Genomic DNA, 18,994 nt, shown 5'->3' on the forward strand with positions numbered 1-18,994 from the left:
GCAGAGCGAGAGACGCAAGAGAGGAGGCAGGGAAAGAGGACGAAGTGATGCGGAGGAGAAAGAGACGTGACGACATAAAATGCTTCTCCCGCTTCGGCGCCTCCCGCCCCTTTAAGGTAAACACAAGCGCTCCTAGAGCGTAAACGCTGACTACGCTGCCCCCTCCCCTTCCCTCCCTGTCTGTCCCACCACCTCTTCGACACAAAGGAGACGGAGAAGAGAGAAGCGTGCATTCCTTCCTGAAAGTAGCCTTCGCCGGACTGCGGAAGTGACCTCCACACAAGGACCGGTAGAGGGGGAGAGAGAGGAATACACAAAACAGCCAAAAACCAAAGCGAAGACCACGAAAAAAACTCCGAAGAAGAGGGCGGGTCACACCGAGCTCACCGGTACAGGCACATCTGCGGACACATGGCTGGAGCGATGGTCGTAAAGAAAGCGCTGAGTTGCTTGAGCACCGCCGTGGCACACCCTCACCTCGCCCTTCTTCGCTGTGGGCACGGACGCTATCGCTCAGATAAGGTCCGTGTCGCTGTGGGTGCCTGAACGTGCTCGAGCTGCCGTTGCCGCATATCCCTGCGCCGACGGCTGCTGATCTGTCGCGACAGGCAGCGCCGACGCGTACGTCACGCGCTCCGTGGGAGGGCTCGGGAACCCTGAAGGGGCACTCGGTGCCCGGGATGGCAACGCGAAAGCCTGATTGGTAGCGTCTGTCAGCTCTACCGGTGCGCTCGCGGTAGACTCAGCAGCAGCTTCTACTGTGGAAGGATGGGGAAAGGCATGGGACGGATTGGCACTGCCACCTGTGGCCGTACTCGCGGGCCTCGACGCCGACGCTGGCGGCAGAGGTGCCACAGTCATCTCTGCCCCGGAGAGTTGTAGAGAGTTTTGCGTGGCAGATCCGGTTGTAGACGCCAGTGCCTCCGGCGTCATCGTCTTCGAAGGGGAGGATCCTGCATGTGTTGCCGAGGATGCCACCTTAACTGGTGCTGCCGGAACCGTATGCACATCGACGTTCATCTCAGCCGCAAGCTCTGCCACGCGGTTACGCAAGAGATGCACCAAGTCCTGCTGTGTCTCTCCGTACTCCACGTAAAAAGCGATCATGCGCTCCATCCCTGCAGCGCGCCCTTTCATCTCCGAAACGAGCCGAATGCGCTCTGCCTCGCCCTTCTTCGCCGCGCCAGAGACGGGCTGCGTCACCAGCGCGAACATGGCTGTTGTGAGGCACTCGTTGCACTTGAGCAGGTCCATCTCAACCTCCTCCTTCGACTCCCGAGAGGACTGCTCCAGTTCTAGCCGCCGCTTGCGCAGTGCCGCTAAACTGATGTGTTTCTCCACCACGGTGATGTTTGCATCTACATAGGAGAGCTTCACTTGTAGGTGCTGCAGGTGGGCCAGCTGACACAGGAACGCCTTTGAGTCTCGCAGCGTGTCGCTCGAGTCGATCTGCCGCATGAGCTTCATCAGCTGCCGGACGAGGTCGAGGCTGTGGTGCACCGCTTCCTCTGCAAAAACTGAGAAGACAGAGAACTCGAGGGTCGGGTACAGCCAATCCAGAAGCCTGAGCGCATACACGACGCCAGGAATGTAAAACATTCGTTTCGGCGCATCGTCTCCGGTGGACACTGCTGGGTCGGTGGTGTATGCATCAGTGCCACAGCGGAGGTAAATGCTGGCGATCTCGCGCGTCGGGGTGCAGCAGGACACCGTTTGCCTCAGGTACACGCTCGTGCGGAAGACGAGTCGCTCCTGAGTGTCCTGTATCATACGCACCCACAGATCCGACACGACTTGCGAGTCCTGCACGCCCGTGTTCTGGAGCAGGCTCACGCGCTGAATGCTCTCCACTGTCTGGGACAGCTCACCTACGTCGTCGACGCAGAGCAGCCGCGAACGAAACATGTAGTACACCTCCTCGGCAATGCCAGGCGCAAGCCTCGGGAAAAGTTGGGAAACGACTTCATCCTTCAGCCACAGCCGCGTGAGCACATCCAACTCCGCGACCAGGGAGCGCTGGAGTAGTGCACAGATGTGCTCGGCCAACTGTGGAAGCGTGTGCGCTTCCGCTACGCCGGAGAGCTGCTGTCGAGCGGCGCCAGTGTCAGCCAGCGATTTCGCTCCCACAGCAGCGGCAGCAGCAGTAGCAGCTACGCTGCCGGCAATTTTCGCGTCGGCCAGCGAGCCCTGCTGCGCATCGAGGTAATACCACAGCGTGAGCCAGTAGCGCAACAACGGCACCACCACGCCAACCCGCGCGTCGCAGTAGGAGTCCATCACCTCCCGCATGCCAGGGTCCGCCCCCAGCTGGTCGCCAGCGGACGCCCTCTCCTCCCCAAAGGCCTTCGCCCCGGTGTAGCTGAAACCGCCCTGCCGCAGCTCGGTCATGCGCCGGAGCGACATGAATCCGTCGCCAGACTTCACGAATGCGTCGTTCACAGCGGCGAGGAACCCTTCAAAAGAGCCGGCCACATCATGCGTGCGCAGCTGCAGCGTCGGCGCTGTGCCTCCGCTCGAGGGGGGTGCTGCTGGCGCGGGCATCAAGAGTGGCGACGACGACGACGACGTGAAGGCCTCGGTGATGGGGCTGCCACTAGGGTTCGCGCCGCCCTCCTGCAAGACCTGCGTGGCGGCCTGAAATGCGGGCGAGGCTAGTGTTTCGAGTTCCATGGTGCGAAATGACGTCTGGACCGCGTCCTTCAACATCGCGCTGACCGTCTGCTGCGCCGCGGCAAGCTTCAGAGCGTACGGCTTGGCAGACTTGTACTGTGCGTTGGTGGAGAGGAACTCCATCTCCTTGGCGATGTCCTGCAGCAGTGCTGAGAAGCGCGCTGAGCCCGCCTTCAGAAATGGGTTTCCTGCCTCTCGGCACAGGTCGTCGATACGCGTGAAGTGCGCCAAGTTCTGCTCCAAGGCATCGCGGACAAGCTCCAGCTTGGCCTTTCGCACCATCATGGCAGAGGCGTTGTGGCTAAGATGGTCGCTCTGCTCCTGCACCGCCTCTGTCACACGCTGCATCGCAGACACACTGCTCCGTACGCGCTCCAGTACCTGGTAGCAATTTCCAGCCTGCGTGGCACCACGCTGAACCCTCGACTGCCAAGTTAGCAAGTCGGGCACATGCTCCTCCACCACTCGCAGAGCAGAACGATGAAGGCACTCCTGCTGCTGCTGCTCGCTGAGCTCTGCGAGGTCACCAGAAAAGTGTGACGTCATGGTGCCTGCCGGATCGGCACCTGATGAACCTGCCGGGGCAGCGCTAGCGAGTGCAGGCGACAGAGGCGCGCGGGTCAAATTAGCACCGATAGCGGCGACGCCCCCCTCACCCGCCATGAGGTGAGCTGGTACCGTAAGCGGATAGCGGAAGCGGTGGTGCAGCGGCAAAAGCAGCAGCTCCAGCTGACGTATAAGCGATGCCTCCTCGCCTGCGTCGGATGCTGTTGACCTTGCCGTCATGATGGTAGGAGCGCGTGTGCAGTTAGTGCTCCTCTTGCAGCCCTCGGATCCGGAGAACGGGAGGAGGCGAACAATGAGCTGCACACAAAGCCGCAAGAGTGGGTAAGAGACGCCGCAACAGCGCGCGGGCAGGGGGATTCAGAATACTGAAGATAGAGAAGTCCACCGCTTCTTCTATTTTGTGCGTTTTCTCCTTCGTACCATCGCACGTAGAAGAGATGGCCGGCAAGGGGGGGGGGTTTGAGGAAAGTAACGAAGAGAAAAGAGGGAAAAAAACACACACGAGAAGTGGGAGGAAGGGAGAGGAGGAGAGACATTTACCATGCGCGGGGGTGCAGAAGTTGATGAGCACCCCTGACGAACAAAACGCGGACGCGCGCTGAAGAGGTGTAGACGTCAAACGGCCGTGTGCAAAGCATCTAACACTGTGTGGTGTGGGTGCGCACCCGCACATACCAAAGCCGCTATCCCGAAAACGATGCGATGCGTCGATGGCAAATGAGAGGAAGTGAGAGAGCGACGACGACGAGGAAAGTAGCCATGGTCCCGTCTTCTCTTTATCTGCTCTCGGTCATTTTCTCTTCCCCTTCCCATCGTGTGTGTGCATGTCTCGTTATTATGTGAAAGCCACGTCTGAGATACGCCATACGTCGCAAGACAGGGAGTGAAGAGGGAAAGTGTAATGGAGAAGACGGCGGACGAAATAAATTCCCTCGGCAACAGCAAAGGTGCCACAACACGTAAACTCGAACAGAAACTCACTCAGGCACGCCTCCGTGAGTTCCAACGAGGCACGAGGAAAAGCAGCGGAGCAGCTCCTCGTACACTTCTACAAAACGTGCCGTTGCGGCTGATGCATCGGCGGCGGTGTTTGGAAGCGTGAACGGCAGCGTGTCGCCACCGACAGCCCCCGAATGCAGCATTGCCACATCGAGCTGGCCAGGACCGCAGAATAGACGCAGCAGCTCCGGCAGCATTCGCGCCCCACTTGTCGTCCATGACCGTTGTGCGTGCGCGAACCTCGTTACGAGCACGCCACCGCTCGTCACTAGCATTGAGAAGAGCTCATCGCTGTAACTTAGCAGCGGGGTCGCCGGCATCGAGGAGCTCGCCACAATAGGCATGGCGAAGAGCATCCATGCGTCCACGGCAGCAGGGAGGCGCCACTCCGTTGTGGCGGCACACAACTGGCGCACAGCCACGATACAATCTTCCCTCCAGCTGTCGGAATCTGCGCTGTATTGATGCACACGATCGGCGGCAGCTGCCAGAACCAGCAACTCCTCGGCAGAGAAAGCTCCTGGCGAATGGTGTAGGAAGCTGTGAAGCTCAGCCGCCGTCCACAACCGCCGCAACGCAGCTACCAGCATTTGTGTATTGGGCGTCGCAGCTGAGATTGAGGGAGGCCACAAGTCACTGCGGAGGAGACATGCAAGCAGCCGTATACACCGTCGCCCTTGAGCTGCCGGAGCGGCAGTAGTGGCAACGTGCACGAGCGTGCTTGGGTCACCGGCCGCGATCAGGCGAGCAAGTTTCAGGGGTGCGCACACGTAGGCTTCAAGCTCACGGTCTCCGCGCACCAGGCACGGTGAGGCGTGAAGCGCGTATCGACGGAGAGCAGCACGCTCAGCTGCCGTCAAGGGAGGCAAAGGTGAGCGTGTGCTCGCCGCGAAGTCCGATGCATGCGCCTCGATGAGGCTACCAAGATGCGTCTGAGTCACACTTGCGCAACTGGCCGCTCGCTGCTCCGTGGTCGAGACGACGATGGGTGCAAAGAAGTCCCGCGTCGTCCCTCGACCGTATTGCAGGGAATGCAAGGCGGCAAATCGGGTGAGCTCCCAGCACGCCTGTAGGTCCAGCGCACCATCGAACGCGCCCGTCGCATCGGCTGCATTGAATGACGCAAACGCTCGGCGCAGAATCGTCCACAACGTCTGCGCCGAGACGCGTTGTTGATCTGGCTGTCGAAGTTCCGAGACGGCGTTGAGCAACGCAGTGGTGTGTTGAACAACAGTTCGGAGAGGCAGACGCTGTGCCTGAGAGACAAGCCTGCGAATGGCGAGCACCACGAAAGCGTCGTACGTCGCTGGTGGCGGCGCATGAAAGAAGCACAGGGTCTTCACCACATCCACCAAGTCCGCCGCAGCAGCCGTCCGCGCCAAAGACATGAAGGCGTCCTTGGTGCGCACAAATGTGTCCAAGCGGAGCAACGCACTTTCCGCCAAACGCTGCAATGGCTTCTGCGCCGCGGCCGCCGCCTTGCTCAGTGCACCGTCGTGGCCGGTATCCCAGTCGTTGTGTGGTAATGAGCGCAGCCCCACGTACGTTTCTGGACTGGCGCAGCCAGAGCGGCACAGTCCGCGCAGCAGCGTGTAGCACTGCCGCAACTCGCACTTATCCATCTTCGATGTCACGGCGGCAGCAAGTGCGCTCAGCAGGCGGCTATTCCAAGTCCCTAGCTGCGCCAAGGCGCGAATGAGCAATGACAACTCCAATGGATCAAGCCGGTCAGCGCAGTCGTGCAGCTCCGGCAAGATGCTGTACAGCATCTCTGTATGCGTGTGCTGGACCGTTTCGAATGCCCGCAAGAGCATCAGGAGGTGCTTTGGGTTCTGTACTAAGACGTGAAAAGGTGCAGTTGTGAGACGCTCCTTTTCTCCTGCTGTCTCATCCCACGTACTTGCAGTGACACTTGAAGAAAGCGGCTCTTGCTGCCTGGCGAGAGCCACAATCGTATCGCCTAGCAGCCCCAGAGTGTCGCGGACTGCCTGATCAAGAGTGGCAGTGGAAAGGCCTGCCGGTGGGCTATCGAGGAGAGGCAACCGTCCCACATCATGTTCCAGTGCTTTGCTTCCCAACTCGGGTAGGGACACTCCTCCTACGCCATCCTCCACTGTCACGCTGCCGTACAGCTCATCGCCCTCTGCGTCCAGTACTTCGTCGGGGATGGCAGATACCGCTGCGGGTATGCCGTGGCCTCGCTTCGTCGAGTCGTCGCCGCTGTGCGCCAGTCGATAAATCTGTGCCGTCACGTTGGCGATTGTGCTGAGCAGCTCCAGCGGCATCGGTGGCGGGCTGCCGCCGTCCGACTCGGTCCACCACGTTTCAGAGCATGTGGCCTCTTTCGCGTACTTTTCCACTGCAGAATAGACAACTTCAAGGTAGGACTCTAACGCACCTACTTGAGCCTCTCGCCAGGGCGTGTTCTGCATCACCGTGTCGCCACTTGCCGTATCAAGAAGTGGTCGCAGCGACCCGAAGTAGGACACCAGCGACCGCCCCAAGTCCGAGGCGCGGCGCAGCTTCGTGATGGCCTCGATGTGGGCTCGTGCCGTCCCGCGCACGGTCGAGAGCGAGTCCTCATCGCGGACCACGCCAGCGTTCTCCTCCAGAAGCGCACCGCACTGGGACACAAACACCTCCAGGAAAATGAGAGGTGGTAGCGTTCTCGACAAGCAGGTCGAGCGGGACGCATCCATGAGAGTTTTGCAGTTATCCAAGCTGAGCGTAAGAGCCGCTGCCTCTGACCTCGCAGCTTCGCCACGCGAGGCGACAGCAAGCCCTGCTGCGCAGCGGGCCCACATGGCGCGCATGAGTTGCTGGGCCACTGGTCGCGGCAGCACGCCTGCAGTGCACAGGGAGGACGCGACACTGGCAAGCGCGCTCAGCTCTACACCGTTGCACTCCGGTGCCACTTTCACCGCTTGGGTGGCGAAGACGGTGGCCAACTTTACCTCTCTTTTCGTCCACGTCCGCGGAGACGCCCGTGTCCGCGTGCGCGCAACAGCGATGCTCGGTGTGGTGTTCTTCGGCTGCCCCAGCGCCCCCTCGTCGCCGTTCACTACGACGTCACTAGCCGTTGCACGTTTGCCCAGCAGCCGGTGGCGCAACACAGAGCACGTCAGTACCAGATCCTTCGGACTAGCAGCATCGAGGATGAGCTTCGTAAGCCCGCGTGACACGCCGTTCAATAAGGCAGTGGCACGTTGCATCCCGAGAACAATGGCCTCCGCCTTTGGCTCCTGCGATGTGGGATTTGAGCACTGTGTCCCCGTTTCCTCACACTGTTGAGCGGCGTACCGCGCAAAGCGTTGGACCGCGTCCCCCGTGGCTACGCTCAGGCGGATCGCTGCTGAGTCGGGGGATGGCGTGTCGGCATAGTCTTGTATGGCGTGAGCGAGCAGTGGCTCCACCTTGTTAAAGAAGTCTGCGCACCGCGGAGCGGAAAGCTGGACAAAGGACGTTAGTAGCTGCGCTGCATCGGTGGCGAGAAGACGTGGTGGTGTCGTCGGTTCACCGGGGGTCTCATTGTCACCGGCCAGCACAATGGCGCGCTGGACGCACTGCGACACAACACGCAAAGTCGTGGAGAAGCGGTAGCGGACTACGGCTGCACCGCGCCGGTGTGGTCCGCGAAGCGGTGACGACATGAAACTGTCTGCTGTAGCCTCTGGTGGCCCCCATACCACGCCTGAGGCGGCCAGTTGGGCATCCTCGTCTGCCAGGTCCTCGCCTTTCTCCGCGGCACCTTCGACAGACTGGCCTGCAGCACCGCTATTCCGCGGCCGGCGTTGCCTCTCCTCGAAACGAGCGAGGGACGCTACAAAGGGCACAAGCTGGCCTGCGCCAACGACGTGCATTTGCTCCCCGAAGCGCTGGGACAGGAGCTCAACAATGTCGGCGCTGACCGTCACCCCCGGCACCTCTTCCCAGCGGGAGAGACTCGAAAGAAGGATGCCACAGTCAGACGCGCGGAGCTGCACGGCATGCGTCTCATGCAATAGAAATAGAGCGGGACGAAAGGCTGCTTGAATAGAGAGCAGCAGCGGTGCCGAAAGGGCAGACGGTCGTCGCTGCCGAGCTCTGTTCACGACTTGCGCAACATCGCTGAGATCCTTGACAGTGGCGGACGCCAGTGAGACGGGCAGTGCCTGCAGACCGTAGGAGAGCACCAGGTCGCCATGGGTAGGTTCGATGCTAGCGTGCAGTCCCACCTGAATAAGCTCCACAGCATCCGCCACTCGGACGCCTGTGGTGGTCGCCACCGTTGCCAAGGTGGCACTGCTTGCAGTGCCGCTGACAGCGGCGACAGCCGCACCGGCGCCTCCGCCGGCTAGCTCCAGAGTCCGCTGCACCAAGGGCAGCAAGGCACGGTAGCACAGGAGAATGCGTCGCGATGCGGACTCTGCTTGGTCACGAGAAGCCCCCAGTGTGGGGGTCACCAACATGAGCATCTTTTCGAGTCCGTGGAGGCACTGAATCCACTGCAGCACGTCAGATGGGGAGAGGTGCGCCATCGCTGCAAGAGCCTCATCGGGGCCGCTGCGACTGCAACGATCGCACTGGCGCCTGAGCGCCGCCACGCACGCCTCAGCAATCCTCAGCATCTTATCGAGCTCCTCAACAGCTACATTAGGCTTCGCTGCCGCTTGTGACTCCGAAGATGATGACGTGAGCGACTCCTTCGACTTGCTGCCGAGCCGCAGGCCGGACCACTTTGCCACCATACCCATGGCTGACGTAATAGCAACTAGATTCTGCTGCACGACGGCCGTAGTATTGCTGGAGGCGCTGTCTGCTGACTCAGGAGCTGATGCCGTTGAGGTAGAGGCCACGTCTTGCAGCGCCAACAAGAGAGGCTCGTAAAGCTCTTCGAGCACAAACGCCACCCCAGCTGTTGCCCCATCGGCCAGAGTGATCAAAGGCATACACAGAGACATCACCTGCCGCGGAGTAAGCAGCAACTCCTTGTTTAACTTAATCCAATGAAGTGCCTGCTGCACACGAGGGAAGGTAGTCGAGGCACCAAAGGCTGAGGCAGTGGTGAGCAGCTTACCGATCTCTGAGCCATACGACGGGGAGTTCTGCGGCACATCTGAAAGAGTATCATTGCAGCGCACCTCTCCGCTAAGAAGTCGCAGTGCCTCGGTGCAGAGAATTACGGCGGCTTGAAGAACAGACGGAGTGGCGGAGCTTCCGGCACCGCTGCTGTCCTTTTGTCCGACGAAATCGTCCATATCGATCTGACATGCTGTCCGAGAAGTGGTGGCGGCTGGCGTCCTCACTGCTGCATGCAGTCGGTACCGCGCCGACACAGCTGTGATCGCCTGTTGCTGTTGGGCATGGCGCAGTCGATGGAACTGATTACGCATACGAACCAAAGAACCGAGAACAGAAGAACAGCGAGTGGTCGACGAAGACAATGTCTGTGCTGCCTGCGAGTGTTGCTGAGCGCCAGGCGTCCGGGAGTAGTTCCCGAGCAGACGCACAGAGAAACGGTTCATTGCGGCGGCGGCCCTTGCGAGAGCACTGCCAAGAACACACACATACCCGCCCCGTCAGCAGTCCCTCTGTGGCTGTGGGGGGAATGTTGTACAACAGTGTGGCTTTCCCTCTCTCGCGTGAGTGGACAGCTGTGCTCCTCCTCCCCCTCCTCCTTTCCTTCCAGCCCATGCTGGAAGGAGGGATTTCGCGCGCACATAGGTACGGTTGACACGGGGTAGTGAAGTGCGTCGCGGAGGTGGGCAATCCGAGAGGGCAACGGATAAAACAGCACAGAGAATGCGAAAGAGAAAAAAAGGGAAAGAAAGGGGGGTCGACAATGAGAGTGAGTAGTAAAGGAAATTGAGGGGAAAAAAGCGGCTGCCGCGTGCACGGGCACGTGGCCCGTGCGATATGGGCGACTATCGTGCAGCTGGATAAGAAGGGAAGTGTGAACCGCAGCGACGGTGGACACTAGATGGAGAGAGATGGAAGGAGGTTGTGGCGTCCAGTCTTGAGACGCATCCCCGCAGCATCACACGTGAACAGGAATCGACATGGAGGGGGGAGGGCAACAAGAGCGCACACAAAGGGGAGAGAGTAGCCTGTCGTTCTGCCTTGGCTGGCCTGAGTCACCTCGCCTGTAGGTGTTTTATCTTTTGGGGGGGCTTTATTCTACTCTGCCTCTGCAAGGGAGTGGGGAGGAGGCAAAACAGGTGAAACGGAAGGTGTGATGAGTGGAAACAGCGAAGTCGGAAAGGGAAAAAGAAACAAGGACAACGGACTAGGGGAAGCCAGGGTCGCAACAGCCAACGGTTACAAGGCTGCTCCTTGACCACCAACAGAAATACACCCCCCCCCCACACACACACACACACACATACACGCACAGGCACAGGCCTCACATCAGACGTACACAACGAGCGAACAAAGTCCCACGCCGATGCCATGAACAGCCGTCGTCCCTGATAGTAAAGTTGCAATACGACGCGCCTTTCTTGAATATGCTTGGCCTGGTGGGACACCTCGCCGGAGAATTTATAGATGTATAGATATATATCTATGCATCTTTTTCTTCGTTTTCCTTCCTGTCTTTCCTCTTCTGTATCGGTGCTCTCTGTGGGTACAGGCAGAGAGGAAAGATGGGCTGCCCTAGTAGAGAACGGGATGCGCGGTATTAAGCACAAGACTGATGGAGAGACATGGAAGAGGGAGAAGATGAATGGGTTGCCCAAGCCACTACACGGCCGTGCAAATCCTTCCCTAATCCCTACCGGCATCAATACCACGTTTTCACCGTTGCTACACCGCTTCAATATCCCCTCACTTACTAGACAAGAAGTTCTTCGGGGCTAGGGAGGCTGGGATGGCAAGCAATAGAAAGGGAAGCAAGAGCCGACCATCAGCGAGTCCCCACAGCACAGCGACCCACCTTTGCTTTTCCCTCCTCTCTGTCGCGTCGCACTGACAGCCGCTCACTTGGCAGAGCCGTAGTTTGGTACCGCACCTCCGAGTAACGGCGAGCTATTGCTGCTTCCATTTAAGACGATCGACTCGTCATCCAGCGAGCGCTGGTGTTGAAAGTAGCCCTTTTGCTCGTACATGCAATGCTGAACTTGGCGATACACAATGAAGGATGACACCAGGATGAGAGCGAGCGCGAGTACGGTAGACCAGATCGACGCCGCCGTGCACAGCGCGACATAGCGGAGCTTGCCATCCTTGTTCAGTTCATAGCAAAATGGGATGTTTTCCTGGTGCTCAAGCAGCGCCGACAGGATGAACTCCGGCTGATCTGGCAGGTGCTTCACAAAGAAGCCAAGGAACGTAGACGGGCCGTAGCCGTTTGTGTAGTCGGTCAGAAGCGGAGACGCGTAGGTGTAGATGCGGCGGCCGTTGCGGTCGGCGATGAGCAGCACGTTACGGGCTGCGTTCTCGTAGATGCCGCTCGCCGCGTGCAGTGAGATCGGGCGGTTGATCATATAGAGGCGCTGTGCCTGGATGAAGCCCTCGCCAAAGCCGTTACCCTGCATGCCGTTGCTGATCGTGTTTCCCTGGCGAGAGGAAAAGCGCACCATGTAAGCAACGCCGTCCTCTTTGCTCGTGACGTAGATGTACGGCACGTCAAAGCGCTTCATGAGGACACCGTCCGCGGAGACAGACGGCGACGAGTCGCCGACATAGTAGCGACTCGGAAACATGACTTGAATCGGGGATGGTACGTTTAGGCCGAAGAGGCGCTCACCGCTCTCGAGATCGAAAACGTGCACGGTGCTGCTCAGTACGTCACACACGAGAAGGTAGTACATCATTGATTCATTCGTCACAGCGAAGACGCCGGAGGAAGCGCCGCCCTCGACCAGCGTGCGCGGCAGCAGGGGCGAGATGGTGAGGCCGCGTACGGAGCTCATCGAATAGGTGGAGCTCCACGGCGAGGCGAAGAGACCAGAGCTGTCTGTAATGTCCTTTGGCACCACAATCGTCTCCTCCCCTGTCATCGTCTCCTCGTTGGACACCACGGCAGCCTTGGCGTTCTTTGCCGGCTTCCAGGCAGGATAGCGGACTTGCTGGGATCTGTCGGTGCCAACCGTCAGCATCGTGTCCGCCATCGGGTCGCGCTTGTACCATGTGATGGTCACCGAGTTTTGATTCGACACGTACAAGTCCTCGGTTGCTGGGTGGAAGGCGATGTCGTACGGGTGATCCAGAAACGGGTTCGCCTGGCCCTGCTCGGTAGCGGTGAACAGGTAGTCGCGGGTGCAGTTCTCTTCCATCGTGCGGTTCAGTAGTCCGTTGCCGCTGACGGCGAAGATGCGGCTGTAGGAACCGCGCGCGCTAGACACGTAGAGGTGGCCTTCCGGACCAAAGCGCATGGAGCGCAGCTTGTCAACCTGCACGCCGGGCGGAAAAGAAGCCTTGTTAAGCACCGGGCCGAGGTAGTTGCCGAGAGTGTCAAAGGACCAAATATTATTGCCCATGTTGGATGTGACGTAGATTGCATGGGTGTTCCCGTTAGAGGGACATAGTGCGCGACCTGAGTGGCTGCAGGCAAAAATTACTAGCAGTAGCGCCGCAGCCAGCGTCACCAAGGAGCGTCGCGGCATCGTGCTTGCACGCGCACGGATGTGTAGCTGTGAAGATATAGGGTAAGTACCACAGCAAATCAGCGGATAAAAAGAAGACAAAGTGAGATGAAAGAAATAGAGACAAGAGCGACTGATGAGTGACACCTACTCAAGGGGACTGCACACACACACACACACACACGCTGACGAGTGGGGCAATAGGGAGAAGCGATACGAAGGGCAAGGTGATGGTGCACCGGTGTTTGCGAGGCAGGACGCATGAAGAGGGATGAATCGACAGCATGCATGTAAGAAGATCAGATGAAAAGCAGCGGTCGAGTAGTGCGCGCACATCGAAAAGAACCACATTTGGATAAAGAGAGAGTAAAACGGAGATGGAAGTCGACTGCGTGAAGCACAGGGCTGCGAAGCGCACACGGGTAGGGGAGGGGGGGGGCAGTGGCGGGGGTGTATGACAAAACCCTGCGATACAATGAGTAGCCTCTCCGCTGCGCCGCTTCGACATAGAGGAACTAAAGACGTGGGTGAGGTCAGCCGGGAGTACGCCGCATGCAAAAGGCCTCAAACATCCCCAAGTGCAGCGTTGAGAATCGCACACAAGCACGTTTGCGTGCGTGAGAACGAGAAGATGACAAATGTGGTGCTCTCACATGAAATGAAGAGAGCAACTTGCTCGCTGTCTCACAGGAGAGAAGGGGGTGGGAGAGGGGAAGGAGTGCGGGTGGAGAGCACCGTGACAGCGTCCAATGAAGGTGATTGCAAACAGGGTGGAAGGAAGTGGGGTCAACGAACAAGAAAAAGAAAACAGAAGGCAGACGGTAGGGGAGGGGTAAAGAGGGAAACGAAGAAACACGGATAAGCAACGGTGCGCCCAGCGATACGCATAGAAGAGGCAGGAGAGAAATGGCGCGCGTCTGGGGGTCGGGGTCCGTGCCTCGCGTGTCGACAACGAGTACATCTGCACGGAATCACCACTGAGGGTGAGGAGATGCCAAGCGCAGTACAAAAGGGCGATGAGGTGCAAGTGCCTCCAAGGCGGGCAATGTCCACACAATCAGTGGTTGGGTGGCGAAAGCGAGAGTACACGCTCCCTGAAAAAGAGAGTGAGAGCGAATATGCGCCACGTGAGCTGCACCCAGCGCCTCGTTTCTGTAGTTTCCCTACCGCTTCCTCCTTTTTTCCCACTCTCTTCCGTTGCCCAGCCTCTCCTAAAGAGTGGAAAAGAGGACGTACTTGACGTCGACAAAGGAGTCAATGCCGTACTTGGACCCGTCCCGACCAAGCCCGCTCTCCTTGACTCCCCCAAATGGAGCCCCCGGATTGGAAAGTGTACTGTCGTTCACACCCACCATGCCGTAGCGTAACGCCCGCGCGACGCGGTGCTGGCGACGGTAATCGTTGGTGAAAATGTACGAGGCCAATCCGGCCCGCGTCTTGTTGGCCATTTTTACGACCTCCTCTTCAGTGTCGAACGGCACGAGGGGTAGAACAGGGCCAAAGAGCTCGTCCTGGCAGCACAGCGCTGTGTCGTGCGGCACATCGGTGAGCAGCGTCGGCTCGAAAAAGTAGCCGTCGCCCTCCAGAGCCTTTCCGCCCACCATCACCGTGCCCCCCTTCTCCACGGCGTCCTCCACCACGCGAGTCATGCGCTTGAGCGTCGCACTGCCAATCACGGCACCGACCTTCACGGAGGGGTCTAAGCTGTTGCCCACCTTCAACGCGCGCACCCGCTCGGCCATGAGGCTCTTGAACTCCTCATAGACACTCGCCTGCACGAGCGCACGGTTCACGCCGATGCACGTTTGGCCCGCGTTGCGGAACTTTGCGGCGATGAGCTGATCAGCGGCTCGAGGCAGGTCGGCATCCTCAAAGACAATACACGGCGCGTTGCCGCCAAGCTCCATGCCGACCCTCTTCATCGTCTCGGCGCATCGACGGTAAAGGTGCTTGCCGACACGGGTGGAGCCGGTAAAGGAGATCTTGCGTACGTCGAAGGACTCGACAAGTGCGTCGCCGATCCTGGGGGCATCACCGGCGACGACGTTGAAGACGCCTGGCGGGATGCCAGCCTCGTCGGCCAGCTGGGCAAGCGTCATGGCTGTGAACGGCGTGAGCTCCGCTGGCTTGAGCACAACAGTGCAGCCGGCTGCAATGGCACCGCAGGCAGAACGCGTGATCATCGCTGCCGGAAAGTTCCACGGTGTGATGATGCCGACAACGCCAACCGGCTCCCGAAAGACGGTCGTCTGCACGCCTGGGCGAGGACCAGGGATGATGTCGCCGTAGATGCGCTCCGCCTCACCAGCGTACCAGTCCGCGTACCCTTGGGCGTACAGCACCTCGCCCTTTCCCTCCGCGATGACTTTGCCGGACTCGCGAGAGAGAATGTTTGCGATGACGTCACGGCGCTGAAGAATGAGCTCTCCCCATCGCCGCACCGCCGCGGCGCGCTGACGCGGCATCACTTGCCTCCAGCTCTCAAACGCAGCCTTGGCCGCCTCGATAGCGGCCGTCGTCTCCGCGTACCCCATGCATGGAATGGCACCGATAACCTGGTTTGTGCAAGGGTCCTCGACGCTCACCGTCTTGTCCGACAGCGCGCTTGCCACCCACGCGCCGCTGATGTAGCAGGCTGGCTTCATCATGATTGGGGTGCCCGAGGCGTACTGCGCCGCGTTAGCCCAATCAAAGGGCTGGAACCCCTTTGCACCCACCGTGCGGAACAGCTTCGACATTGACGATGGGCAAGCTGGGGGAAGGAGTGGGGGAGGGGGGGGGGTCGGGTGCTCTTTTCTCTTGTAGCACGGCTCAATTTGAAGCAGAAAGGGTCAGAAGGGGGAGAGGGTGACCACAATGAGCTCACTAGATCTTCTTCAGGACAGAGAGCAATACTCTCGCTCAGAGGTGTGAGCTTCCGTTCGATAAGTGAATCCTTCGCCCCTGTACACCGCTCAGGAGCTGTGGCTGGTTGAAGGATACAGGGAGAGGAGATGGAAAAAAAAAGTTGCCCTTTCCATGGTAGTACGCTCGACAGTGAGGAACAGTCGAAGCGCAGCTTTTTGTTTGTTTTGTGGTGACGAGTAAGTGGGTGAGAGGGCAGGTGGTCTTGGCGGCTCGCAAGTGGACAGAGAGAGAGTCCACAAAGAAGATGGAGCGGCGGAGTGGACGACAGCTCACAAGCCAAACAAGCACAGGAAAACGGAGGAACAAGAACGATGAATCTCTTATGTGGCCCTAACGGAGCGGGTGAGCGAGACCTGTCAGTGCAGACAGAGAGGAAGACAGACCGAGTGGCAGGGAAGTCGGCTGCTGTCCAAGAAGAACGAAAGGGGCGTTCAGCACAAGCGCTCCTCCCTTCCCCCACTGTAGTGATTACGCTCCGCTTCCTGAGGTGGCGGCTGCTACAAAGCAGGGGCATGCAGAGCGTCCCTGCATCGCACCTTTTCTTCGCCTTTCTGTCTCCCTATTGCCCCACGTCAGAGTGTACGTCGGACAACGCCCTTGCCAAAGAAAGGGGGAGCGCGATGCGCGTCCAGGAAGTGCAGCGTGACAGTAACGAGAGAGAGAGAGAGAGAAAGACGTGTCTTCAACAGCCACGCCGCCTTCTCTTTAATGGGCTATGATGCGGGGCACTGTTCTTCTTCGATTGGCATTTGTGTTGCTGCTATGTTTGTTGTTGCTTTGTGCTTCGCCTCATTTTGCATGTGTGTACGCTCGAGTCGCTTGTGCGTCGTTGTTGCTGAAGGAGAGCGCGTCACACACACAAAGGGGTAACAGTGGAAAGGAAAAATGAGCAAGGAAAGAAAAGTACTACAGCGTCACCAAACTCAACGACACTCCAAGTCCCATTGCTCTCACATCTGTGTGTAGGTGTATTCATGTGTGCGTGTGTGTGGGCGCGCGCGCTTCTGTGGCTCTGCGTGCGCAGCAGGAGTGGATGTTACTCGTCTCATTGGGCGGGCTAGGGAGAGTGAAGCATCTGTATGGTCTTGAGCACGGGTGCTAAAAACAGGGTTCTTGTTGCTGTCAGCGTAGCTCCTTACGAAAACAAGGAAAAGGTTATGTACTGAGAGCGACACACACACACACACACGCACACGCACACACACACACACACACGCACAAACACCAAAGAGTCGTTTAGCCTTGGATTAGGGCGACTATTTACCGTTTCTGTTTTTTGTTGTTGTCGCTGTTGTTTCCTCATGAAGCCCGAAAGTGGCGCAGGAGGAGAACGAGAGGAAGGCGAAGAGTGCGCAGGAGGAGGTAGAAAACCCTCACCCCCAGCTACGTGCACCGTACCTCGTCGCACACCAGCACACAGACACACACACATATGCATATATATACACACACATACACTCATAACGGTGCACACTGCACGAGAAACAAATATAGTTTAGCGACGCCCACACAACAACGAAGTCAGGGCACTCCCCCCCCTCTCTCTCTCCTTGCATGTCTCTAGTTCATAAGGTCTACTAACAACAATCACAGCAGGCGAAAAAGAAAACATGAGTGGGGGCTGCCCCCTATACACTTCCTACGCCGTGTGCGAGAGACTCCTGGGTGTGGGCGTGTGACGAAAGGTAGGGTGCATGCGCACGTTGCCTCGAGAGAGACAGGCAACAAGACCCACACGTCCGCTACTCTGCCCATTCGCATCCGCACAGACGAGCCGGTGTTGGGAATTCACTGCAAGACCGGGAGCAACGCGTATGTGGGCGGACACCACGCAATAGACACACTCGTACATACGGCTGTCGACTGGCCTTGCATTCTTGGGTGTTTCATTCCTTGGGGGGGTTCATTGAATCGGAAAGACGCAAAGGCTGAACGACCAGAACGCCGTAGATGTCAGTTGAAGGGTTCGCTGGCTCACTGTATGACCATGCGAAGTTACCCTCGCCAGTACTCCTCTCAGCCGCAGAAGTAGCCAGTAACGCGTTGTACAGAAAAGAAAGATGTCAGTGACTGTGCCCTTGATAGAGGCTAAAGCGACAATACTGCAGATAGTAGCTAGAACGAAAGCCGTCTTCCTGTTGTTGGTCTCTGCCGTGCCCCGACCACTACTCCTAATTCTTTTTGGACAAATCTACACTTGCTGCTTATTCAACCTCCTCCGGCAAGTCCTTGAAGAAGGTGTCGATCTGCGGACCCCAAGCATCGGCCCACTGGTAGCCAGTACCGAGCTTGCGGCGCCACACGCGCAGGTAGTCGGTCTTGAACTCGGAGCGGGCAGTATGCTTGCTGCCCATGCGCAGGAAAATAATCCACATCACTACAAAATACCCGACCACGGCACAGACGGCGCCGTAGTGCACCGGAAACTTCATGTGTGACAGCTCCGTGTAGCTACGACGAGACACCGCCGCGGAAACGCTAGAGAGGCTGCGCCCCGCGGACGGCCCCAAGGCGCGGCGGAACATTTTTTTTTCCTCTGCCTCTTTAAAAGTCTGTTGTGCACTCCACAAACGACTTGAGGCAAACAGCAGCAAACGTTTAACGAGTGAACGCGCGTTGGATGTCGCGTTTGCCGCTTCTACAGGAGAGGGGGAGAGAGGCAATACACCAAACGATCTCTTCCGAGGCGCGTGTTCCGTCGTTGTCGTTGATATGAATGGCGTGCGGTTTGATGAGCGTCGGTGTGGGTATCTCCGACAGTTTTGCCATAGGAGGGGGAACCCACAGGGCAAGTGTGTGAAAAGGGGAAGGGACGGGACCAGAGTAAATGAGGCAAGCGGCAACATGACGGAAGTAAGAGAATGTGAGAGAGGGAAACGAGACCTCAGCCACAACGTCATCAGAGCAACCCCAGTGAAAGTACACGTCATTCAGAAACTTTTGCGCGTGAGACTGAAAAAGACGGCGCACAGATGTCACGCGCCGTTTGGAATGTCGGTTGCGGCGAACTGCCTTGCCGCTGACTCCGCAGCACATAAGTAGATGAGGCAAGCGCAGCGCTAGTGCGATTGTGAGGCGCTGCGGTTCGCTTCTTCAACATAAGCACCCTTCACCGCTCGTTGTGCGCCCACATCTCACTCACCGATGATGGAAGGGTAACGGAGTAGGGGGGAGGAGGGGGGGGCAACGAAGGTTGGCAGCCATGCGCACAACGAGCGGCAAGAGAAAACAGCAACGAAGAACAGAGCAGACTCGGTTCCAAGCGGATGCAAAGAAAAAAAACACAT

At 58.5% G+C, this 18,994-nt stretch overlaps 5 protein-coding genes across 5 annotated transcripts; all 5 read right to left on the bottom strand.

Moving 5' to 3' along the window:
- Positions 1-513: 513 nt before the first annotated feature.
- On the bottom strand, positions 514-3,456 carry LPMP_351780 (hypothetical protein; the record flags this gene model as incomplete). The annotated part of the gene is made up of 1 exon (XM_010704813.1): positions 514-3,456. The coding sequence occupies one exon, from the start codon at positions 3,454-3,456 to the stop codon at positions 514-516; it is 2,943 nt and encodes a 980-aa protein (XP_010703115.1).
- Positions 3,457-4,214: 758 nt separating this feature from the next.
- On the bottom strand, positions 4,215-9,740 carry LPMP_351790 (hypothetical protein; the record flags this gene model as incomplete). The annotated part of the gene is made up of 1 exon (XM_010704814.1): positions 4,215-9,740. One exon carries the CDS (start codon positions 9,738-9,740, stop codon positions 4,215-4,217), a length of 5,526 nt encoding a protein of 1,841 aa, XP_010703116.1.
- Positions 9,741-11,192: 1,452 nt separating this feature from the next.
- LPMP_351800 (calcium-dependent phosphotriesterase-like protein) lies at positions 11,193-12,821 on the bottom strand (the record flags this gene model as incomplete). Its single annotated transcript, XM_010704815.1, has 1 exon — positions 11,193-12,821. One exon carries the CDS (start codon positions 12,819-12,821, stop codon positions 11,193-11,195), a length of 1,629 nt encoding a protein of 542 aa, XP_010703117.1.
- A 1,190-nt stretch (positions 12,822-14,011) lies between these two features.
- Positions 14,012-15,538, bottom strand: LPMP_351810 (aldehyde dehydrogenase, putative; the record flags this gene model as incomplete). The annotated part of the gene is made up of 1 exon (XM_010704816.1): positions 14,012-15,538. The coding sequence occupies one exon, from the start codon at positions 15,536-15,538 to the stop codon at positions 14,012-14,014; it is 1,527 nt and encodes a 508-aa protein (XP_010703118.1).
- Positions 15,539-17,911: 2,373 nt separating this feature from the next.
- Positions 17,912-18,232, bottom strand: LPMP_351820 (hypothetical protein; the record flags this gene model as incomplete). Its single annotated transcript, XM_010704817.1, has 1 exon — positions 17,912-18,232. The coding sequence occupies one exon, from the start codon at positions 18,230-18,232 to the stop codon at positions 17,912-17,914; it is 321 nt and encodes a 106-aa protein (XP_010703119.1).
- Between the last annotated feature and the right edge of the window lie 762 nt (positions 18,233-18,994).

Source organism: Leishmania panamensis (assembly GCF_000755165.1).
Source record: "Leishmania panamensis strain MHOM/PA/94/PSC-1 chromosome 35 sequence".
Lineage (NCBI taxonomy): Eukaryota > Euglenozoa > Kinetoplastea > Trypanosomatida > Trypanosomatidae > Leishmania > Leishmania panamensis.